General features: G+C 33.1%; 1 protein-coding gene across 1 annotated transcript in view; it reads left to right on the forward strand.

Moving 5' to 3' along the window:
- The first annotated feature begins 11,011 nt into the window (after positions 1–11,011).
- LOC145259131 (ATPase family gene 2 protein homolog A-like) overlaps positions 11,012–27,079 on the forward strand; it is a 49,655-nt gene continuing 33,587 nt past the window's right edge. The window contains exons 1-5 of the mRNA XM_080116811.1: positions 11,012–11,555; positions 16,080–16,359; positions 19,525–19,583; positions 22,150–22,851; positions 25,406–25,535. Of these exons, the coding sequence (XP_079972937.1) occupies positions 11,354–11,555; positions 16,080–16,359; positions 19,525–19,583; positions 22,150–22,851; positions 25,406–25,535 (1,373 nt within the window). The 5' untranslated portion in view covers positions 11,012–11,353. The remainder of the gene's footprint in view (positions 11,556–16,079; positions 16,360–19,524; positions 19,584–22,149; positions 22,852–25,405; positions 25,536–27,079) is intronic.

A 27,079-nucleotide genomic window follows, 5' to 3' on the forward strand; every position in this document is an offset into this window, starting at 1 on the left:
AACGATGGGAGAAATGCATAACTCTGGGTGGTTCCTATGCAGAGAAAGACTAATAACTGTGCCAAGTTTCGTTGCTCTACTGCTATGGGAAGTGGGTCAGGGGCATTACTTATAGCACGCCCCCTCGTAGTTTTGAACTTAAGGAGCATTTCTCATGACTCATTTTATTCATCCCTCCCTTAAAAATGTGTGCATATCTTTTGAACAATCCAAGAGGGGTGTTTTGGTAATGTTGTGATATGTTGGATTAATGCTTGGAATTCTTCACCTAAAAAAACAGCTGCATTGTTGGTTACGATTTTTTTTGTAACCTACAAGTTGCAAAACATCTTTCTAGGTTTTCCAGAGTGGTGTTTATGGTGGCTGAGTTTATAGATTAGCCATTTGCTGAAAGCATCCACTATTACTAAAAAGACGTTACCTTTAAATAGGCCATGCATAATCTATGTGGAGTCTGGACCACTCCTCTTCAGGAATTTCCCAAGGATGTAAAAGTGCAGTTGGTGGCATTTGATTGCTTTATTGATATTTATAGCAATTCTTCACCTTAAATTATATTTGCTGGTCTAATTTTGGCCACCAAAAATAGATTCTGCTCATCCTGTTCATTTTTACAATTTCTAGATGTTCTTTAGTGCCTCTAGGAGTTCTTTCCACCTTTGTATAAGTGCTACTACCCACCATACCCAGAGTATATTCCACAATTCCCAATTTATGTTTTCTATTGAAATAAGGGTGCCAATCTTCCGTAGTAGGACACTTGTTTGGCCATCCATCTTTTACGTAGTTCAGCACCTGTTTTAGGAGTTTGTCCTTTTTATGTCCATTAGGTGATTTCTTGGTATGTAACAGGATTTTGATCTAGGTATTCTAGCAGCATGATGTGCTCCTTTGGTATGGGAACCTGTTCCAGTTTTGTAGGCGTTGGCAATCTACTTAACTTATCTGCATTTCTAGTTCTTCTTTCTTCCCAATATTCTAGCTGGTATGCATATACAGATAGGATTACCACGTAACATTAAATTCTCGCTGAACTGATCTTTGGGATTTTCTTATTTTCCTTAAAATATCCCAAGAGTGGTTTACAGTTAATATATAATGTGAATGGCCTTCCATACAGATATTGATGAAACTTTTTCACTCCCAAAATTACTGCTAATGCCTCTGTCAATTTGGGCATAGTTCTTTTCTGCTGGTGCCAAAAAGAAAAGCTATTGGTCTTTCGGATCCATCTTCCATGATGTAAGATAGTACAGCTCCCATCCCATATGGAGAAGCATCACATGTGACTATCACTGTGTTATCCTAGAGCATTTTATCTAAAGATCTTCCAAAACAACACTCTTCACATATGTTTCTTAATTTTGCCACATAGTCTGTGATTGACTCACCTGATTAGTGTTTTTTTTTGTATGAAATTTTGTTCTCTGAACAATTAGAGATGGTGTAGTGGATTTGGTTAAATGCTCTCTACCACGTTGAGAAAGGAAAAATCAATGGATAAACAAGAAATAAAGAAACAATGCTCACCAAAATCTGTAACTTACAAACGGTGTGAATTTATTATGGGCGACTGATACAAGATATGTTTATAAGAAAATCAGAAGGAGAGAATTCTTCACACACCCATACCACATGACAATCCAGGTGAAAAGAGAATGTGATACAAAGAAAGAGAAAGGAAGTTGACATTGCCACCTATTGGTTTAAACATGCAACTCTGGAAATAAGGGGTGATAACTGTATAAATCTCAAACTTGAGAGTGTTGTGCATTGTGTCCGTGTGTGTGCTGTGTGTGAGCAAGGCTGAATATAATAATTCAACAAGCATCCCTATAATAGCTTTGGGCTGAAGTAGTTTTTCATTGGTCTGACGAGTTCATCTAATTCTTTATCTTTCAGTTTCTCTGCAGCCAATAAACTTGACATTTGTTTGTACACCTTGCTTCCATCTGTCTGTTTAAATTTATGTATGTATGTATGTATGTATGTCTGCCTAAAACTTTCGACAAAGGCAATGGATTTTCATGAGATTGGTATTGTGTTCAAGCTCGACCGTTTGCACAACAAATATCGAAAAATTGGCTAAAAACATTAATTTCTTTACCCTCAACTGGGCACTTATCTACAGGGAGGAGTCGCTTGTTTCGCCGATATTTTCGAAAGCCATCCCCTCTTTTTGATTGACTAGCGTTAATTTAAACATTTGTCACTTACGGTTTGGCGATGGGCGCAACAGCAAAGACGTCACGTTCTTTTTTCATATTCTTTTCCTCCTTTGTGGTATGCATTCGAGCCTGCCTACTACCACTTTTTTTTTTTTTTTGCTCAACACACACCTCCAAACACCCGGGCAACGCCAGGCACCCAGGCTAGTAAAACTATAAAAAAATAGCCCTCCTCTTCTTTACGTGAGCCGTGCCCCAGAGAATATCATTTGCTTCAAAAAAGTATTCTAGACGCTCAATGTTGCTCTGTTGAACTATCAAACGATTGCAACCGACTGAAGGTAGCCATAATTTGTTTTTTATTTGAATCGTCATCGCCAATTTGTAATGAACCAACAAGAGGAAGGTAATTTATAAACTTGCCTCATTTCAGTCGTCACCTATATGCTACTAATAATAATGGTGTCCTCACACTGCATGTGTAGAAAAACCCGGATGTGAGTTAGTTTCTCTTAGTTCAAGGGAAACTACTCTGTCTAAACATGTTTACATAATTTAAAATTTATTTATTTAAAAAACTGACCATTTGGAAATATCATGCGCCATATGTAGAAGGATGTTGTCACCTTCCTGCAATAACTGCAAAAACCTAACACCGTTATCTCCCCTGACTGGGATATACGTGAAACTGGGGATCATGTGAACTTAATATTTTCTTGTCACTTCCTTCTTCAGAAGAGTCCAGTTCAACCATAACCTACGTAAATATAGATCCAAGTCCTTGTACTGAAAAATCATGTCATGTCTGAAGTCCTAGCAAGCAAGATCTGTCGAAAAGTCAGACTGTCAATAATGAAAGATTTTTATAAAACTTTTTACAGCTATATATGACTGGAACAAATCTGCGGCAGAGATATTTTCATAGCAGTCACCATTTTCAACATGCACGCGTATGAAGAATGCATAAAGACACGTCGTAATTTACCTATTTGCGCACATGCGATAAAAAGACTATGTTACACTTCGTGCGCAGTAATACCACAAATAGTCTGAAATGTTCTAGAACACGCCTATATAAGCTTTTGTACACATAAATCAAAACAGTCTGGGATGCAGTTTTAGGAGTAACAAAATCGCTGCCAATTCTGTCTTGTGGCACGTAAAATCACCAACATGACTTTACATGCGTCATACACCTAAATTATCAACATGGAAAGTATCATATCAAACGAGAATTAATTCTTTTCAGCAAGTTAATTTGCAATGCTGTTTTCATATATATGGAATACACACACACACACACACACACACACACACACACACATGCATGTCACTTAAGCTTTCCCCCCTCAGAAAATAACCAGGTGGGTACTCCTTCGACATGAAAATCTGTACTCATGAACCTTTTGCCTTTTCTACAAGACACATTAACAAAGACTGTCTAATGAACAGTCGTTGCAAAACCCTTAATGTTGGAATGATTTGTAATTACTCTTTCTTAAAAATGTCAATAAATGTTGTTACTTTATCCCAGTACAGTGATCTTGAGTTCTTTATCAAATGTCGTTATTTTTCTTAAGTTATTCACACCTTTTTAATTTATATGGATGTAGATGTGAATCGATAGGACCCTTCTATGTCGGAGATATCGTGAAATTTATCTTTAAACGTCCCAGTGATACTCCACCACTTTCAACTTGCAACCATGATCTCTAATATCGACAGATTCCGACTACAAATTGATGAACACTGACTCACACCCCAATATCCTACAATCCCATATATTATCACCTTCTTTAAAAGGGATTTATTTTGGGTGGGATTGAGCTTTAAGTGTCATATTATAAATTAACTGGACATCCACATGGACGGAGTCTCTTAGATGCAAGCCGAGCTGGAGAAATCTGAAAAGAACTGGTTTGATTTTTGCGGTTAAAAGCTTATATACCTGTGTTTTAGAACATTCCAAACTATTTGTTGTATCACTGCGTGCAAAACGTAACATAAATCCTTTATCACATGTGTGTGGATGAGCAAATTACGACGTAAGCTTGCACGTACTTCATCTGCCGAAGATTTGTTCCAGCCGTATATAGCGGTCGCTATAGGATGATAGCCTTCAGAGACTGACCAGAAATCCTAACTTTGATCCAACCGGTAAAGTTCACATATCCTGGCCTAGAAATAAAATGGCCGGTTGAGAACAAGTTTTATGTAAAAATGAAAACTGAGTGAAACTAAAACAAAATAGCTTTTTATTTTTTAAGAATACAATTGGAAGATTGTATTTATTTGCTTCCCCACTGAGAAAATTAGGCACAAAGCCGTTTTTTAAAATGGAGAAATTGGAGAAATGGGCACCAGCTCCCCGGGGAGTAGGGGAGCTGGATAGTGACAATTGGTAAGGTTTTCCCCTACATTGACCAATAACTGAGTGCTACAAGAGCAATGGTCTTATTTGTGGTGTTGCCCCACATATGGTCTTTGATTGCTTGGCCAATTGGAAGATAGGAAGCATTCATAATTAATAAATAATATATAATGAGTACGAAAAAAGCAAAGGCAGATGATGGATTTGAGACCATTTTTGATTGTGTAGTCCCAAATTCGTTTTCCAACTTGGTACCACTTTAATACATTAGCATAAACACTTTCTGACATACTTTTTCGAAAAACTTTTATACTTCAATTTGAGACTTTAATTTCGAATAATGATTACAAAAATATTTCTTAATCAAATAAATTTTAAAAAATCTTGAGTAAAATAGTTTTTTTTTTTTTTTTTTTTTAATAATTACAAAACATTTTGTCATTTCAGTTTCATTCATTTTTTTTAGTGTGTATTTCATTTCAGGTTCACACAATTTTCATTTTTATATATATATAAAAAAATAAAATAAAAAAAAACTCGTACTCGTACCGGCCATTTTATATCGTAAAAAAAAAAAAAAAAAAGATATGAATAAAAATAAAAATTAAATAAATTAAAAATCAGGGGAGATAAATCTTTCTATACTTTTCTACGTATTATCTCCCTTGTAAAAAAACAAACAAACAAATAAACAAACAAACAAACAAACTACTTATGATTTCCGCGTCATTTAAAAAAATATTTATGAGAACGAGAGCGCAACAAATTAATTGCAAAAAAAAAAAAAAAAAAAAAAAAAAAACGATACACAATAGTTGCTTTTGATTTTCACTTTATCAGTTTTCGTAAATTCTGTGGGTAAATTTTTTACTTTTTTCCCACTTTAACACCCATCTTTAAAGTGACGACTTTTATAGATTTATTGACCTTCACTCCTGATTTGAAATGGAACGAATATCACATTTAAAGTAGTTTTCCGGATATTAAAATCTTTATTATACTATGTAATCCCTTATGTTTTTCACTAGTAGCCATGTTTGTACGCGCATGCGCACATACATTTTTGATGAGCATGCATATATGTGTGAATGAAACTGCAAGAAACAAATCAAATGACATAGCAATCAATTTTTCCAATTGAACAAGTACTTTTCGGTATGTTTTACAATCTACAGCGATTCGAAAAAGTGGTTAAAAATCTACAACGAAATGGAGTTTCATTCTATATTCAAAAGCAACTTTATTTGCCATCCTCGTTAATAGCATGTACAAGAGAGAAACAGGTTAGTAACTGGAAATGTTCTTATGTGTAAAGATAGATTTAATATTATGCCGGCTTGTTGAAGAAGAGAATAGTTCAGTTTACATGTGTTTATAGCCATCGTTAGGACGAAAAAGGCCGGTTAAAGGAGAAAGAAAGAGCAAAGTCTTCAATGTGTTTGGATGTTGTAATGGGTACTAGGAGTGTGTGTCGGTGTATCGACAAGACCAATTCTGCAGCATGATGAAGAAAGTTTGTGTGAGTACTGCACGTGGAAATAAGTGGGTATTTGAAGGTCGCCATGTTGGCTTGTTATACTCACGTTAGCCTAGGGCCAAAGGTCCAGGCGAATGTCTGCTGCCAGCAGTAACCAGGGAGATAGAGGAGGAAGAGTTGCTGAATCGCGTTTTATGTACTCAGTCACGTGATTGAGAGCTGGCCTTTGGTTGGATAAGCCAGGGAGACGATTGATTTAAATCTCAAGCCGTGAGATTTCACCTCTGCCTGTTGTTGTTGCAAGTTTTGACTGCTACAAATCAAATATAAAAACAACTAAATGTTACCATAGCCAATAAAAGTTACTTTGCAATCCACTTTAGTCATTTTTTGGTGTTTTGACAGTAGTTTTAAGTGCCTTTTATTTCATCTCAAATATTAACTCTTTTTACAGCTTTTAAATGCCCAATCAAGATGGCTGCAGTTTTCCCATTCTTTTTTTCTTTTTATAGTCTAGCCGGCCTTGTTTTAAAATTTCACTACCCCTTCCCATCCTCATGTTCCTGCCCCCAAATTAGATTATAAACGAGACCAAAAGAAAAAAAAAAGAGGGAGATTTAAATCCCCCCCCCCTTAATAAAGCAAGAAATAAAAATGACTCCCCCCATCATCTAAAAAATAAAAACTTGAACAGAAATCAGAAGCTCATAGTATTAATGCTGGTGTCCCTCAAGATTCCATCCTTGGCCCAACTCTCTTCTTGATCTTTATTAATGATCTCACAAATAACATTCTTAGATCATTCGTAAACATTTATGTAGACAACACCACAATCTTTGGCAATACTTTTTTAAATCACCAAGATTTTTCTGATTTTCTCTCTTCTGATCTTGAGCATGTGGTGCAATGGGGAAAAAGGTGGCTGATTAATTTTAATATATCTAAAACCAAGCTTCTCTATTTTCATCATTATTGCTTCGACCCCGTCTGGCATTAACTGAAATGAATGGCTCTCACCTTGCGGAAGCACCATGTTTTGATAAGCTTCTGGGATTGACCTTCACTCCTGATCTGAAATGGAATACATACATCAAATCTGTTGCTAAGACTGCTGGAAGAACGGCTTTTGAAATAGACACCCTCCTCCCAACCTCCTCATGTTAAGGACCCCTTCCAGAATAGACACCTCAACCTCTCCATGTTAAGAACAGCAATAAGCACCCCATTTTTTTTTTTTTGCAGAGGCGGAGAGGAATATATGCCCCAAATTTAACTGAGATTTTCTTATTCAGCATAGTTGAAAGCCTCTAATTAGTAGTCATTTTAAAGATAATTGTAGAGGTGGACCTACTGTAAAAATTTACCAAAAAATTATCCGTGCATCTAAATTAAAAATGTAAGTAAATAAATAAATTAAAAATGTTATTCCGCACATGCGCTAGCCTTTGTAAGGGAGCGGCTATTAAATAAATATGTTGGCCGCCATGGAACTCAACACCCAAGGGGTCCTGGATATGACCTTAAACTATATCCAGTGATGAGGTCCCAGCTTGCAGGCTTTGGGAAGTGTGGAGCCACCCTTTAAATGCTATTGCTCCCAGGTCCACTCTGACCCGGAGTGGTAGTACCTGTTAGAGTCCCAACTATGGGTTAAATAGAAACCGACTTGAAAACAAAAAATATTCTATTAAAAGATTTTCCTTCAAAATCTTTGGATTCGGTATTAAATGACCTAAAAAGAGTTGATATGCCGTAAAACAAAAACAACCCACCATCAAGGGGTACCAAGTTTTTGTTTGAATTGATTCGAGTGGTAGAGAAAATAAAAATTTACCTTAACCCTTTTTTTTTTAACAGGAATATTCACCGGTCACGTGAGAGAGATAGCCAAAAAGTAGTTGTTCGGTAAAACTTGCGGAGAACGCTCTGTTTTATGGTTGAGCGCTTATGTCAACGCCTCATCAAATCTAAGGGAGATAACTAGCATAGACATAGCAAAAATAAGCATATTTTGCAAGATATAATTTGGGACGCTGAAAAAGCAGGACAATGAAAGAATGTTAAATCAAAAAAAAAATTATTACACGATTACTGTAGCCGAGTTCCGGAAATTGCTGAAACAGTTTACGAAAAGGAAACAAGTTAGCGAAGTTAATCAACGTACTTAACATATAACAGTGTTAAGTAACAAAAGAAACTTATTACTTAACATACACAAAACAAAAACCGTCATTTTAATTTTTTTTAAAACGAAAATAAAAAAATAATAAAGATAAGGAATTTGTTTTTCTTTATTTTAGATAATTAGCGTCAGGATGATTAAAATTTTTGGAAGGAGATTTTGAAGTATTTAAACCCTCAATTTCTGGCTATGATTCAAGTTTCATTTATTTATTTATTACTATTTTGTAGTTTCATTTTGCAAGGTATAATTTGGGGCGCATAATAATTAACGTACACAAAACAACGAAAATAGAAAACATTTTCGAAGGAGTTTGTTTGAAGTATTTAAACCGGCAATGTAATATTTTTAAAACGAAAATAAAAAAATAAGAAATTTGTTTTTCTTTATCTTAGGTAACCAGTCATTTCTGCCTATGATTACAGCCGTTTTTTTTTATTTTTATTTTTTTATTTTTTTTTTTTACATTATTTAAAAAATAAAAAATAACGTTAAAAAATTCTGCACAAGGTAAAGTGTTCAGTTTTTTTTTTTTTTTTTTTTTTTTAATAAGGGAAGCATTTTCCAAACTTCTTGATTGTTGGCTATACAAAAAATAAAAAAAACTTTTTAATTGGCTATAGGAATTTAATTTTTTTAATTGCTTTCGGCTACAGAATCATTACAAAGATTTCTTAGAATAGATAGCATGTCTAATTTAGGACGCTCCCGCGTTTATAAAGAACGTATAGTGGACCATTCACTACACGAGAAATAAGTGAGTTAAATTGGACATTTAGTTCAATTTTACCCAAAATAACAGAGGAGGATGATATTCAGTTTGCAGCTTCCATTGAATTGATAGAGAATTCTAGCCCTTGTTTAGCATGTGAAATCCCTAGAATGTTTACTAAAAGAAGTAAACTATCAGACGGATGGTATTGGGTATGCCGGAGCTGTAGGTCAGTTGTTAGCATGCGAAAGGGGTCGTTTTTTGAAAAAAGCCGTCTGCGAATAATTATGCTTATTTTTTGTTGGAGTATAGATATGAAGCAAACTGCAATTGAGAAAGAAGTCGGCATTGCATCCCATGTCATTGTAGATTGGAAACAATTTATTAGAGAAGTTTGTGAGCAGGATATTTTAAGCAAACCAATATTGCTGGGAGGGTTAACTTTAGAATAACACCCCAAAAGAAGTAGAAATTGATGAATCCTTCTTTAAACGAAAATACAACAGAGGTAGATTTAGAGACAGAGTCTGGGTCTTTGAAGCAGTAGAAAGAAAAAACAATAAATGTAATGTAACTGTAGAAAGGAAAGATAGAGAAACATTGTTCCCAATAATTCGATCATGGATTTTGCCGAAAATGCGTATCATATCTGATAGTTGGGCTGCGTATGATACTTTAGGCGAGTATGAAAACGGCATCTATGAACATGCCACAATAATCCATGATACTAACTTCGTCATTCGTATTGCCATCAGGGAGCAATATGTGATATAATTTTCATTTCCATTAATTAACAAGTTTATTTAATTTTTGTTGTTGATTAATTAACATTCATGCTTTGTGTATATTAATTAATAAGTTTCTTTTGTTACTTAACATTGTTATATTTTAAGTTCGTTGATTAACTTGTTTTCTTTTTGTTCAACTTCACCCGGCGCTTGCAGGTATAGTATTCGTGTAACCTTATTTTGCTTCTCTTTTTTTTTTTTTTTCATTAAATATTCTTACATTGTTCTACTGATTATTTCAGCGTCACAAATTATAACTTGCAAAATATGCTTATTTTTGCTATGTCTATGCTAGTTATCTCCCTTAGATTTGATGAGGCGTTGACGTAAGCGCCTACAGTTGTTTTAAAAAATGGAACGAAAACTTAAATTTCGTCCGCTTTAATTTTTTTTAAATTGCGCATGCACCCCAAAAATAGTTTTATATATAAACAGAAAAAAAAAAAAAAATGTTCTTTTGTAAAATAAATTTTTATTAACAAAAACGAAATAATTTAATTTTGAAACGAAAAAAGTCTTTTTTTTTTTTAATTTTTTTACATAAGTGTCCAACTCCAACTCACCGTTTACATTGGAAATGTCGCTCTTAAAGGTTTTTGGGCATGCTTACAACGATTAAACACCATAACCTCCTCATGTTAAGAACGCCTTTAGAATCTCCCTATGTTAATAACGGCTTTTGGAATTTGGCACTTCGGATATATGATCGTTTTGAGCAATACTCCAGGTGTTCAATGAGAAACTTCCTACTTAAATCTTCTTGTTCCCAAAATTTTACTATTGCATAGATATTCTTATATTTGCAACTTGTGCACATATCGATGGCCGTGCTTTGAATTTTTAACTTAATTTTTATTATTTTATCAATTACTTTCGATTTTGGGGTGCATGCGCAATTAAAAAAAAAATTGAAACGAAATTTAAATTTCTGTTCCATTTTTTTTTAAAACAACCGTAAAACAGAACGTTCCCCGCAAGTTTTACGATATTTTTAAAAATCTGAAACGTAAGTTTGTAATCGATGAGATTAACGTGAAAAAAAAAAATGTGTAAATTGTAGAATTTAAACGTTCGCTAAGCTTAATTTTTGTAAAAAATATATAAAAAAAAAAAATTCGAAACTTTTACATTTTTCTTTTACGCCAATTTGATTACTTATTTTTTGACTAAAACGGGAAATCCGGTTTAGTAGGCCGAACATTTTTGAATAAATGCGATTTTTTTTTTTATCACACCGTTTGCTGCGGAGCCCGGAGCCGCCTGTTTGTTTACAAATTAAATTTTTGCGAGATTTGAAAAAATCTCGCGTGACTACACTCTTTGCAGATACAACATGGCGTCCAGCACGTGTTTATAACTTAAACTATATTCCTGATTTTCTCACCACCAACAACAATAACAACAACCAACTTCTTAATTCCTGAAGCATCTAGCATCATTCTTTTCTCGATTCATTAAAAAAAAAAAAAAAAAAACTCTGTCTTTTATTTAGTTTTAAAAAACAATTAATAACTTCAAACTCGATTTTTTTTGTATTTGTAAATCTGAATTATTGTCGTCAATCAAGAAAGACTCCCTCTCCCCAATCATTCAAATATGGTGAGATTTTTATTTTTATTTTTTTGCTTTACGTAAATAAAAACTAAAGATAAAATATGTCGATGAAGTCAAAGTCGTCATTGTCAGATTGGTGTGAATGTATCCGCTGTAAGAAAATTGTTAATTCCCGACACGTGGGTAAACATGAGGCCGAATGTGCGTCCCTGTCAGCTGAAGACGATGTTTTGTCACATGGCTACATTTACGGAGGAATCCTGCACGGATTCGTGGCGAGTGTATCGGATGGAGAACTTCAAGGTAAATAATTCTTTGTTGTCTGTGTTGATTTTGTTAAAATTCAGCAGCCCCATTTAATAATGATTGTTTTGGTTTGCAAGGCTGTTTTCAATAATTGTCACAATTTCAGTTCTTCGTTTATATTGTCAGCTCAGCTGCTTATTCAGATACAGAAAAATCTTTATGATGTACGTACTCGGCGTGGAACGAAGATGTCGTATTCCAAAAATGGCGTAACTTGATCGAGTATTATTATTATTATTATTATTATTATTATTATTATTAAGGAAATCTAATTTATGACGAAGTGAAGTGTAAAGTTTAATAAATAAAAGGGAGATAACTCATTTCGAACTCCCGAGATCAAAAATATAATATATAATGGATACAAATTAGTATTAAAATCGCTAAAAATCATAAATTTTGATTTTCTTAAATAAAACTATTTGATCAATTTACGTAATTTTTGGAATATGACATCTTCGTTCGGGGATGAGTACGTACATTATAAAGATTTTGAAAATAAATAATTGGGGTTTGTATTACTGTACACATTCGAAAAAGTTGTCAAAAAACAAATATATAACAAATAGATGTTATCAAAGGCAAGATAAGTTACTTTTCTACCAAACTGGATATAATTTTCGTGTTTTTATTCAATTTAACATGTTTATTCAGCTCGAAAAGCATACAGTGTTTACCGATGTATTCGAAAATTCAAGATGGCGGCCGATTCGCTCTTTAACACGGTAAGTTCGGGAAAAGGTGTTATAAATAATAAACTATACAAAATACTATTAAAAACCACCGAACATATGTCAAGTTATGTCACGGTAACATATATTGAGCGAATTTCTAACAGTGTTTTGTCTAGTTTATTATTTATTACACCTTTTTCCAAACGTACCGTGTTAAAGAGAGAATCGGCCGCCATCCAATACATATCGCTAAACACTGTATGCTTTTCGAGCTGAATAAACATGTTAAATTGAATAAAAACACGAAAATTATATCCAGTTTGGTAGAAAAGTAACTTATCTTGCCTTTGATAACATTTATTTGTTATATATTTGTTTTTTGACAACGTTTTCGAATCTATGTGTACAGTAATACAAACCCGATAAATTACTCTTCTACCTACCTGGATAAGTTTATTTGTGTTTTAAATTTTTTTGTTCAAAACAAACCTAGTGTCCAGTTAGAAAAAAAAAAGAAGCAAATAAATAAATAAAAATTAGAAAAAAAAAAACAAAAAAAAAACAAACAAACAAACATGGCTACCCTTGTACGAGAACCTTTGATAATCAAAATGAAAAAATTGAAAATTAAACAAAATATTGGAGGAAAATGTCACCAATCGTGCGAAAATGTGATATTCAAATTTCGAAAATGTGAAGTTCAAATATCGAAAATGTGATGTTAATTTTCGAATTTGGAGCGATTACACTGGTCAACAACAAATTTGGATGCTAGTGCAGAGAGTGATCCGCGCTATTTTTTTAAATCGTATTTTCAAGTTTAATTAAAGTTTTATGATATGTTTTCTTTTATTCAATTGTAAGGTTGAAGTATAGAATAGATACAAAACACCCTCCCCTCCCCATGTTTTTAAATAATAACGTTATTATTTCAGCACGGATCACACTCTGCACTAGTACCTAAATTTATTGTTTGCGTTCTTTTTTTTTCTTCTTTTTTTTTAAAGCATATATTAGGACGATGCGATGCGCTGAATCCAAAAATCACATTCAATTCCTGAAAACTCTTTGAAAACTTGTTTTATTAATTTTCTACCTTATCATTTTTCGTAATTTTTTAATATTTTACTAATTTCGACATGCCAATTTAGTAGATGCCATTGGTTTTAATTGAAATTCAATGTTTCAATTGTGTTCCTGTGAGCGGGAAATACAAATGACGTGTTATTTCCCTTGCATTTAGCTTGCATGCCGGAAACAAATATCGCTGTACTTTGTATAGTGAAATCATGAAAATACATGGTTTATGCAATATTACAGTAATCTATATATCTATATATCTATAAAAGTAAAAATGTCTGTGTGTGTACATTTCCATACCAAATAACTGTCAATTTTCGGTCTAGAGACTCAAGATTTGACATATGGAGTATTGAGATTTAGGAAAATCTTTTTAATCGGTTTTTGGCCAGAAATTTGGCTGTCAAGGGCTCAAAGTTAAATGATTTGACCTTTGAAAACTTTATCAAACTACTCCACCAATTTTGGATCTAAACACTTGAAATTTTTAATGTAGGTTATTTGGACATAGATCAAGCTTTATAATTTGATTTAAGCCCAAAAAGATAAATGTTAAGGGGTCAAAATTGGGGTTAAAGAAAAAGAAAATTGACCTCTGTGGGCTCTACCAAATTACTCAGCCAATTTTTGGTCTAAACATTTGAAATTTTACATAAAGGGTATTCAAAGATAGGGCAAACTTTTTAATCAGTTTGGATAAAAAATTTGAGCTGCCAAGAGGTTAAAGTTCAAAAGATTTTACCTTTGCAGTGTCTAGCAAACTACTCAGCCAATTTTGGGTCTAAACATTCAAAATTTATACATAACGAGTATTCAGACATGCGGCAAGCATTTTCATCAGTTTTGGGCGAAAATTTGGCTGCCAAAAGGTCAAAGTTGAAAGAGTTGACCTTTGCAGATTCTACCAAATTCCTCCTTCAATTTTGGGTCTAAAGACTTGAAATTATAGATGTAGGTAACTTGGACATGGGTAAAACTTTGTATTTTGATTTTAGATCAAAATAGTAAATGTTAAGGAGTCAAAATTGGGGTCAAAGTTAAAAAAATTGACCTCTGTGGTCTCTACGAAATTACTCAGACAAATTTTGGTCTAAACATTTGAAATCTTACAAAAAGTGTATTCACATGTAGGGCAAGTTATGAACAGTACATAGGGCCCGAGCAAAGCTGGGTTGAACTGCTAGTATTTAATTAATTGTGACAATTAAGTAGACAACATTGCTTTTAGTTGAAATTGACATAAAAAGTTGTTTTTAATAAAAATTCAATTTTTTCAGCTTTCATTCTAATATTGAAGCACCAAATTTAAACAAGAAAAAAATGTTAATATTTATTTATAGTAGAATCTTGCTTTTTTTCTTTAAGGAAAGGTCAAATCGCTATGTCTTTATATCCTTATTTTTCCCAATTTGGCTTGATTTTATTTCTGTCTCTTTTATTGTTTTTTTTTCTCTTTTCTTCTTTTTCTCTTCCCCGTCTGAAAATGTTAATTTAGTCATACTTCAATAAGATGGCCACAAAGAAGGGAGAAGACTTTTGTTTTATCAATGAATAATTTTTGTCTCCCTTAAAGCATATCAATTGACATTTTCAGTATGGCAAAAAGGTATTAGAGATTAAGACCCTCTGCTAAATCACCCCTCTCCCAAACAGAGATTCTACATTTTTTTAATAAGCAATTATGAGTAAACACCCTGGCTCTCCAGGTTAGAAAATTGGTAGGAGCTGTAGCCCCTAAATTGAGAAGTTTGGCACTTGCTTGTTACTGTTATTTTGGACAAATTTTTTTGTTTTCATTTTATTTAGAACTCCTTAAAAAGGGAAACAAATCCAAATCGAGAAGACTATGTGAAAAAAAATCAAAGTTTCACGTAACTTTTAGTTAAAAACAAAACAAATACACCAAGGCAATAAAATAACACAAAATAAAACATTGATTATCGGAATATTTTAAATTTTGTAAAACAAAAATAAAAAAAAATCACATGCATTTCAATAATGACTGTTCAAAACTATTTATAAATTTTAAGTCATACATGTTTTATTTTGTGTTATTGTATTACTTTAATGTTTTTTTGTTTTTAACTAAAAGTTACATGAAACTTTAATATTTTTGGATAGGATCTTCTTGAATTATCTCCCCCTGTAAGGAATTCTTCCAAAAGGCAAACAAAAATATTGTCCAAACTAACAATAATACACAAGTGCCTAAAGTTCATCATGATTTTAGATTTTACCATTGGCTGTTTACATTTAGTGGAATCCCATGCAAATTCCACATTGCTTTCCACATCAATCTATAATTTACTGCTAAAAATAATATGTCTGTATTTTTTCAATTATTGCTCCCATTTTGGATGGGTTTTTTTTACCACTTAGGCCAAAGACTCAAGAATAAAGATTAATGAATGTAAGGCCATAGCGTAGTAATCGTTAATTATGTAAATTGGGTAGAATTTGATTATTTATGGGGATGGCTAAACAGGAACTTGTTTACATTGGATTTGAAGGCTACCATGTTGTATTCAACCGAGAAGCAAATCAGTGGAATAGTGTTCCACAGGTGGGAAGTTCTAGGAAAGAAACTTTGTTCATGGAATCTGCATTTAGATTTAGGCACAGTGTTTTGGTAGATGTACTCTCCGACCTTCTTTAGCTCCATTTTGTCAAATCTATGGAAGTTTGAACTGCTACACATCCAACTTTTAACCTTTTTTTTTAAATTTTTGTTCATTTTTATTGCATTTATTTGTTTTTCTTTTTCCAGTTGACCAGGTTGTTTCCAAGTTATCAGCCGCCACACAAAGAAATCTTGTATACATCCACCCTTCCTGCTTGGCGCTGTGCAATTTAAGCATAGGTCAGCCATGTGTTGTAGATAGAGAGTATGTCCAGACCGTTTGGCCATGCCCCTTAGCCAATCCAAGTATGGTGGGACTCTCAGCTGAAATCCAAGAGAAGCTTCGCAAAAAATCAAAGGATCCGGTCTGCATCAGTCCTTTAGATCAACCTCAACGTCAAGCGGCTGCTATTCAGATCCAATCTCGGTATGACGTCTTCTTTTTCCAGATTTCAGTAAATATTCTTAAGAATGTGTTGTCTGTGTTCCTTTTTATTTAGCTCCCAACGAGAGCAAAGTTAGATATAGGTTTTTTTTTTAAATGTAGGTAAAATGCAGTTTTCCCTAATAATGCTGGATTCAGATCCCAAAATAATTTCTTTTTAGAAAGGGTTCTCCTTACTGAAGAGAGATGCTTTCCACCCCCGAGATGTAACTTTGGTATGACCCATTCTTGAGCATGCCATCCAATTAACACATCCTTATCTACAAAAAGATATTGCTGTACACTTGAATCATATTTAATGGTTCACAACGAGATTCTTTGCACTAACTTTGAAAGCCAATTAAGTATATTTTGATTTCGCATCAAAAGGTTAACAGAATAAAAAACAGATAAATAAATGTCAACCACTCCCTCACGCAACTAATTCTGTTCTTCTTGTTGTTGACGGTTTACCCTGAAAGAATGAATATTACAAAAAAAAGTCGTCATTCTGGCATGTTTTTCAAGACCTTTCATTTTTTCATTACTTCCCCTGTTTTCTAAACGGTGATAGATGATTTGGTGTCCCCGACGAAACATCTTCCGACAGATATTTTAACTGAAGAAATCTATAACATTCTTAGACAAATTATTAGTCTTATTATTATTGTTATTGTTGTTATTATTAGTAGTGGTATTTGTATTATTAGAAGTAGTTTGGCATAAGAATGATACTTTTCTGTAAGAAAAAAATGTTTTACTTTTAAGAATGTTTCACATAAAAAGAAAGTTAACTTAATTACAAGAAAGAAATATTACATATTTTTTAAATAAAAGTAAGAATTGTTCACATTTTTCCACTTATTTTCATATAAAATGCTAATAATAAATAATATTACATATTATGTATTATATAATACATAATATCTGTTGTAAGATGTTTCGTTGGGGACACCAAATCATCTATCACCGTCTAGAAAACAGGGGAAGTAAGGCAACAATGAAATGTTTCGAGAAATATGCGGGAATGTCAAAAAGTCTGTATTCTGTCTAAGGCAATCCTGAAAAAATATAATTTTTATGGATGTATCTTGGGTAAACTTTTTACTTTTTGCTAGGCACACACGCACACACACACACACACGCACATACACACTCACACACAACTTTCCTTTATATCATAAACTAGCAGGACTACACGGTATTGCCTGGGGATCATAAAAAAATAGAAGAGGTTAAAAAGTCTTTATATTGAAACTTCAGTATCTCTTTCAATTCATACATCTTTCTTTCTTTCCAACTTCATTGTTTTTCCACTACCTCTCTCACCTCTGCGCATTCCTCCTGTTTTAATGTAGTGAAAATATTGTTTTAATGTAGTGAAAATAATGTTTTAATGTAGTGAAAATATTGTTTTAATGTAGTGAAAATAATGTTTTAATGTAGTGAAAATAATGTTTTAATGTAGTGAAAATATTGTTTTAATGTAGTGAAAATATTGTTTTAATGTAGTGAAAATAATAATATAAATCATTCACCTTTCTTTTATATAATAGACTAGCAAAGTGACCTGACGTTGCCCGAGATTGAATGATGATCAACGAATGTTTCACACTCTCATATTTTTATTGTCATCAATATCCGTGAAATCGACCAATTTTAATCGATTGATTGCTCGCTTTAATTGGGGACCCATCGTGGTGCACCAGGAGGAAGCTCACATACCTCTTGCTGTGGCTTAGTTCACAATACATTGTGCACTGGCGAGAATCTTCTGTTGATTTTATAAAAATATTTTTTATAATGGCTTGAATTTTGAAGTTTGAAATGCAAAAGTTAAATAACATGCTTCAATTGTACTCTAAACAGAAACATTCATTTCGAATGCACTTCTGTCATATCAAAGAACCTACTGTTGATTTTTATATGCCTGGCCTTATTGCTTGTGCAGTGATAATGACTTGAATTGAAGTTTAAAATTAAAAAGTTAAGTATTGTAGTTCAATGGTGCTTTAAACAGAAACATTCATTTTGAATGTGCCTCTGTCATATCAAAGAACCTACTGTTGATTTAAAATGATGGGCTTTGGGCTTTTGTGGTAATAAAACTACTTAAATGCACTTGTAATGTTAGGCTGTGTAAGATGTTAACCTTGGTCAAAATCACCTGTTCCTTCTTTCATTGGATTATTTTGATTATCGACTATCGATACTTATTGAAGGCATTCTGACACAAAACCTATTTAAGAACACTGCCAGGCACATAAAGTACTTTCATGAAAAATTTCATAAAAATTGGCCAAGCCATTTTGGAGTCCATAGAGAACGAACTCACAGACACATAGACAAAGTTTGTTTAAGTAAAGATAACATTGGCTATAGCTGAAAAACCGACTCCACCCCTCTAACAAAACATGTCCCAATTGACCCCAAAGAATGAATGATTATTTTTAATTTTAGATATTATTCATCCAGGGCAAAACTGATCAAGAATATATGGATGTTTGTTTTGTAGTTTTTGACTTTTAACTGGAATATGTGCATATATTTTTGAAATTTCTGTTCAATTCTTTCTTTTGATTTATTAATTTCTATAAAATGTATAATATAAATCTCACCTGTCTGTTTAAATGTATGTATGTATGTCTGCCTAAAACTTTCAACAGAGGCAATGGATTTTCATGAGATCGATATCATTTTGAAACTCAACCCTTCGGACGACAAATATTAAAAAATTGGCCAAACACATTAATTCCTTCACCCTAAACTAAGCACTTTTCTACAAGTAGAGGTCGCTTGTTTTGCCAATATTTTTGAAAGTCATCCCCTCTTTTCGATTGCGTAGCCTTAATTCAAACCTATGTCACTTCTGGCTTGGCGATGGGGACAACAGCAAAGATGTCAGGGTTTTTTTTTTCACATTCTTTTCTTCTTTCACTCGCAGGTTCGAGCCTGCCTACCTACTACCACTTTTTTTTTTTTTTTTTTTTTTTTTGCTCAACACACCTCCAAACACCTGGACAACGCCGGGCATCCAGGCTAGTTTCAAATAAAATATTTATGGAAAATTGATAAAATATTTATGGAAAATTAATAAAATATTTTCTTTCTATCCATATTTATGTTCATATGATTTTATTATCAAATAATCATTTTTTTTTTTTTCAGCAATAAGAAAGATTTTTATTCAAATGAAGAATTTTCTGAATTTTTGCAAAACGAACTTGGTAAGTGTCTTTGAATGAATCTCTGACTTTTGTGGTAGATATCAATAAATTCACAGGTTGACAAATAAGGAAAAATAAAAAGCAAATAATGGTAAAACTAATAGCTTATTAAAAATATCACATGAAGATTATGTCTTATTGTTTTATATGGAATTGTTAATATTGGTTAATATTAATCAGTTAATAATATATTACGAGGCACATTCCAACAGTAATGCCTCATATAAGAAGTATGTCGTTTTTTGTTTGAAGCATTGTTTAACAGATTAAAGGTGTTTTTGAAGACTTTTTCAATGCAGGAATTATACAGTCATTTCAAGCAAATAAATAATAATAATAATTCAATAATAAGCAACTAGACATGCAACTCACACACACCAGTACAACATCAAGACATGCAACTCACACACACCAGTACAACATCAAGACATGCAACTCACACACACCAGTACAACATCAAGACATGCAACTCACACACACCAGTACAACATCAAGACATGCAACTCACACACACCAGTACAACATCAAGACATGCAACTCACACACACCAGTACAACATCAAGACATGCAACTCACACACACCAGTACAACATCAAGACATGCAACTCACATACACCAGTACATCATCAAGACATGCAACTCACACACACCAGTACAACATCAAGACATGCAACTCACACACACCAGTACAACATCAAGACATGCAACTCACACACACCAGTACAACATCAAGACATGCAACTCACACACACCAGTACAACATCAAGACATGCAACTCACACACACCAGTACAACATCAAGACATGCAACTCACACACACCAGTACAACATCAAGACATGCAACTCACACACACCAGTACAACATCAAGACAACACATATCTAAAACCAAAACCTAAGAAAAAACCATGCTCATTATCTAACTGTTTAGATTCTGTCAAGCAAAAAATCTGACTTTTTATGCTGCCACCTTGAACTCCCAACAGCGCCTAAATTTGCACAATTTGTATTATTCTTGTGTCTGAAGGGTTCCAGGTCCATTCAACACTGCTTCCCTACAACAGGCACATGCAAACCGTGGTTGCTTATTGTTATGTCTCTGCATACCGTTATTGCATTTGAGGTGAGAATTCTTTGGTGTTGCACTCACTGAATCAAACAAAAAACGTTTGACTGGCACAAGTGAGACGATCTTGACTAGTGACTGTTCTTAATAATAATAACCTGATATTAATACTGATATTAATACTGATACAAAAGAAGTCAAAACCTGGGGACTGAATCATCACCAAAAAATATAGGTTGAGACCATTGTCATCCAAAAATCTTCTGTATTTAGTTTTCTCCTTTTTACTTTTTTTTTTTTTTTTAAACTCAACTTCACCCCAAACAAGACACATTACCCCTTGGACGTTGGAGGTGCTACTAATCGAGACGCTGCCTAAGAAAGAGTAAGTGCTGGTTTACATTGCATTTGAACTTCTGCACATCAGTACAGTTTGGGAAACAAGCAGCAGGAAGAGAATTCCAAAGTAAAGCTGTTTTAAGGAAGAAGCTACTTAGTAGAAAACTTTCTAACATTTAGGGACCTCAACAGTGAAGGGGTGTGATTTTGTTGCCAAGCAGATTTACGGGGGATATGTACGTCGAGGGGGCACACGTGCAATGAGTTCATCAGAGCACATTCTATTAAAACACTTGTAAAACAGGTACAGGAATGAAACATTGCAGTGATGAGATGGGAGTTGGAGCTTAGTTGACAAAGTGGGACCTGTTAGATTGAAGACCCTTTTTTAGACCCCATCCAAGAGGGAGAGACCATCGGGTTGGATGCATCAGCCCAGATGTGGCAACAATACTCCATGCATGAGCGATTGGTGGCCTTCTAGAGGTACAGGATACTCTCAGGTGTGAGCAGTTCTCTAGCACAATAGAGGGAACCCACCTTCCTTGCAGCAGCCTTTGCAATGTCCTCAATGTATTTATTTCAGTTCTAATTATGTTTTCTGCTTTGGCAGGGTACAAAACCAGTTTTGAAATCTAGTGGGTGAAGCCTCATTTTCCATAGTATTTGCTCTTTCTCACAGAAGACATAGTGAGTCTATCTCTGTTCTATCTATATTTTCATGGCAGGTGCTCAAATGAGCTTTTCTTTAGGATCCTTCTCATCCGGTAGAACATTTGCAGCAGACACTCCTCTAGCTAGAACAAATACCAACAATTTTCCATGTCTATTTATGCCTAAATGTAAATTCCATAAGCAGTTTCTTTCCTAGAACTGCCTGTCTGTGGAATACAATATACGGGGTTGCTTCCCTGCTGACTATAACATAGCCATTTTAAAGTCTAATGAGAACAAGTTCCTGTTGAGCCATCCTCTTAAATAAATAAACACTACCAAAGTTCCACTATTACTGATCATCATTGTGTTGTCTCACCAGTCACCTGACAATCATTAACCCTTATCCTCTAGTAGCCTTTAGGCCTTGATAAGTGGTACTCCTCCTCATAAAGAAAAGATTTTTTTATCTTTGTATTGATTTTTTTTTTTTTTTTTTTCAATTTCAGATGGAAATTATTTTGCTAAAGACAATTCTTTTTCTTTTTATTATTTTGGTCAACTTTGTTCGTTTGATGTGACCAAAATAGAAGGTTTTTCTGATCACATAGAATTGTCCATTGCAAATGTCTCCAATTCCGAAGATTCCTTAGCAGAAAAGTTTGGAAAAATAAAGATCACCGGAACACCCACAGCAGCAAACCAGCGACACGCTCTTTCTGAATCGCTCCCCAAAGCCAAGGATGAACCTGATTCTTCTTTATCCTTAAACACGACGTCGTTTTCAGAAACAACAAATTCAGATATCGCTTCCACTAAAAGAACGACGGAAGATTGTTTACCAGCAACGCCAAATTCAAATACACGTGTAAACAGACATTTTTTATCAAATAATTCTTTCAGTAAAGACTTGCCTTTAGATTCGTCCACCCCGGTGAAAGTGCCAGCAACAAACATTCCGGGATTCCAAACCCCTACTATAGGTGATGTCAAATCCCAAGTACCCTTTTCGGGAAGGAATTTTTATAAAATTACTTCCCATACAAAAATCGATGTGAATTCTTCTGAAAAAGAAAAGAAAGAAAAGAAAAATCGTGAGGATTCTTTATCAGTGACCTTGGAATCGGTGGGTGGCTTGAAAGAACAGATTGAAACGCTGAAAGAAATGATCGAGTTACCTTTGATGTCTCCTCAAATTTTGAGCTCTTACGGTAAGTTGACATTTTTCATTTTTAATTTAAAAAATAATTTGGTGACTCAGAAAAACTGCAGCAAACAGTGTCAGACAAAAAATTATTCTATTACGACTGAATTTGTAAGAAATGGTGGTTGTAAGCTACATTAGATAGTGGCTGTCAGGGTAGATGTATTAAATTTTTATGTGGCATCTGCTGTTGCAAACCTACAATACTTTGGTCCAGAGGGGAATTTCGGCTGCCATTTTATTATAGAGGAGATTATATTTGATCTAATATATAGAAATGATTTAAAAAGTTAAAAAAAAAAAAAAAAATGACTCATGGGCCACCACCGAGAATCAAAACCAAAATGTTTAGCTTACGATTTACTTTTTCCTTTAATGTTAATGCCTGAGCTATGAAGACACGTTTGCTGCATGGCTGAAAATTAAAACATGAACCAACAGCTATTACAATACGCATGCATATTCATAATGCTGTCGTTCGACGTTCACCTGGTAAATTCGATTTTTTTAATTTTGGCACTTTTGCACCAATTTTCCCCGGCTAAAACTCAAATATAAAATTTCGCATGGGTTTGAATATCCTATATATTAAGTTTCATGCTTGTAGACCAAAAACTGATAGTTTTTTAAAGAAATATATATATATGCATACATAAATATATATAGAAAGAGGTTTGTGTTTACTATAACCTTTTTCATGCAAATATTATGCAAGTATAAATCATGTAGAATATCTGCATGAATATAATTACACGTAATAGTTAACTAAAGATGATCATCCCATAAGAAAACCAAAAAAATAATAGGGAATTAATTAAAAATGAATTTTTAAAAGAATATGCAAACTTAGCTAGATCTTTTGCAGATGAATGCAATTCCCCAACCGATATATAACAAAGTTGTATTCTCTTTTTAAATAAATAGAAAAAAGGGTTTTTAATATGAATATCAATACACACACACACACACACACACAATTTATAGGTTCTATGGTTAGAATTTTATGACAATTGGTAAAAAAGAATCTATATTTTCAAACCAATTTTGCTTACATTTGTATATATAGTGTCCTGGCTGGCCAACATCTTTGGGCAGCTGCTTTGGGATGAATTTTGCTTTGGGTTTTTTTTGCTTGATTGTCTCCCCTTTGGCCTTAAATATGCACACACACATATATATATACTAGCAAAAGTACCCGTCGTTGACGCCTACAGAAAATGGACTCTGATTTATGAAAGTATGATAGGTTATGAAAAGGAAGGGTTGTAAAGAGATAGCTTCGAATTTGAGGGTATCAAAACCAAAGCAAAATATTATGAAAGTAAAAATAAAATGGATAAACCTCATAATTTATTATACCATACCTGTTCACACTGAAACATATTCTGTGGATCTATATTAAAAAACCTTCCTTAAATTTCCATTCTATGGAGGTCAGGCGCGAACGAACACCCCATAATTTTATTATACCATATTTCTTCAAACTGAAACATAATTATCAAAATATACTTACGCAGATAGATATGAAAAGTCTTTATTAAAGTTTGTGCCTATTTCCATTCTATGGAGGCCAGGCGCAAACACAGACCCCACAATTTTATTATACCATCCCTATTTTAGTTAAAACATACTTATCAAAGTATTATTATGTACATCTATATCAAAAACACTTGTAAACGTTTTTTTTTTAAATTTTTAAATTTTTTATTTCCATACTTTGTGGACCAGGTGCATACGCAGACCCCACAATTTTAATGAATCATCATTATGCCGGATCAAACATACCCATTCCTGTGTCTCGATACATCTTCTATCATTATATGTGATCAGTTTTCTATAATAGTCAACCATATAGGAGCCTATTTGTGACCAGACACACACACAGATGTTCAGCTTTATATTATAGATATATATATACATACACACATATATGTATATTTTCTCTCTCTCTCTCTCTTTCTTCCCTTTTCTCTCTTTCCCCTTTTTACATTAATATAAAACCAGTAATAATACTTGCTTTAATTTCTATTATTTCAGTTGTAAAATTTTCTTTAATCCATCAAAATTTTAATTTAAAACTTCGCCCATTTGCCATTGCTTTGCAATTTACTTTTTATTCCGTAACTCCAAATCATTGAAATAAAATTATTCAACTAAAAAAATCCAAACAAATCTCTAAGACACAAGTAATCTTTGCTCATAAAAATTTGATTATTATTTCCTGTTTTTTTTTATTATCAGTTATTTTTTAGATTAAGCCTTCCTATCTTTGCTCATAAAATCAAATTTACGTACATGATTATTTATGGCTGTAAGTGCCAAAAATAGGCTTTGGATGATGAATGATCTCCTTAATGTGTGACCTTAAGGGCAAATGTCACATAGTCCACTACACAATTCAGGTCATTACCTTTCCAACGAGCCTTCACGATTATTCACACTGCAAAGCGAACCACCATCTCATCTGTTTACTTTTATTATACTGATTAGATTTTTATGTTAAATACACAGTTTGAATGAATCTGTTTTTTTTTTGCTAACTTTCTTCAAATTCTTTACAGGACTGACATTTCCGAAAGGCATCTTATTGTACGGCCCTTCTGGATGTGGGAAAACCTTTCTTATGAAGGCCATCGCCAATCAAATGGGTTGCTATGTTACAAAAATTACGGGTCCAAGCATTTGGAGCAAGTAAGTTTTTTTGTTTTTTTTTTTACACTTTTTTTTAGCATTAAAAAAAAAATGCATTTTAGAACTTTTTCTCTGGTGCTAACAAATCAGGCTGTGTGAAGATATTGGCTTCCTGACTTCAATACACCAAACATTAATGTTACTGTTTTTTTTTCCTTTCACTTTGTAAAACTCAATAATGTTCTGCAAAGCAAAAAACAAAAACAATTTCCCTCTACAAAACAAACTAACCACCATGAATAAATGTTTCAAGATATAAATAATTTGAAGCATGAAAACTTTTGTCATAATGATTGAACCGTAAAAAAAAAAAAAACCCTAAAAAAAACAAAGCAAACACCATGAATAAATAATTGAAGATTAGCTGGACCTGTGAAAATTCCACAGGAGACTCATTCATATGTAATATATTGATGTTGGCATTCTGTAGATGTTCATTGTAAACGGAGATGCTCTGATATTATTGTAGCTTTTTTGATAAAACTGCAAAAGTATTTATTTAAGCTAGCAGGGATGCCCGGTGTAGCCTGGTCATAAAGTACGCTTAAATATATTTTAATTCTTGCAGATTTTGTATATATTATAGAGTTAATGTTCTATCGATTTTTATATATTATAAAGTTGTGATTTCAAAAATAAAAAATATATCCATATGACTTGGGTGCATTAGCTTGAATTGAAACCAAAATCAAAACTTATGAAAAAAATATATATAACTTGAGTTCCTTCAGCTATAATTGAAACCAAAACTTATGAAATAATAATTGAAACCAAAACTTATGAAATAATAATCAAAACCTTTGAAGAATTCTTGATAAGATTATAAAACAAATAGATTACTGGCATGCCATCAGCTATAACCAAAACCAAAACTTATAAAGAATTTTTGGTAAAATTGCTTATAAAAAAAATAGATGACATCAGCTATAATTGAAACTATAACCAAAACTTATGAAGAATTCTTGGTAGAAATATTTATTACAAAAAATGGAAGTCCATAACAATTAAACAACAGTCACTCGAATGTAAGCGTGACACACAAAATAAATAACACACACGCTATCGTATTAATATATAGATTTAAAGAATTCAAAGCATAAAATTTTTACAAAAATTATTGCCATTAAATAACCTAAGAACTGTTGGTCTGCCATGAAACAAAAAAACGTTTCGGATGATATAAGTCTGAAGAATCTAAATAATATGAATAACCAATCCTTATTTCAAACATTTAAAAACGTAATTATTTTTTCCATTCTCTTTGTAAAACTCAATCAAATTCTGCAAAGCCAAAAACAAAAAAAAAAAACAATTTTCCTCTACAAAACAAACTAACCACCATGAATAAATATTTAAAGATGTAAAGAATTTGAAACATGAAAATTTTGCCATAATGATTAAACCGTAAAAGAAAAAACAGCCAAACCAAACATCATGAATAAATAATTGAAGATATAAAGAATTTGATGCAGGAAAATTTATTTCCAAAATGATCAAATTTGGCATTAAATAACACTAAAAAAGTTGATATACCGTAAAATCTT

The sequence above is a fragment of the Euprymna scolopes genome, chromosome 34 (assembly GCF_053919585.1).
Source record: "Euprymna scolopes isolate OS-2025 chromosome 34, ASM5391958v1, whole genome shotgun sequence".
In the NCBI taxonomy this organism is placed as follows: Eukaryota; Metazoa; Mollusca; class Cephalopoda; order Sepiida; family Sepiolidae; genus Euprymna; species Euprymna scolopes.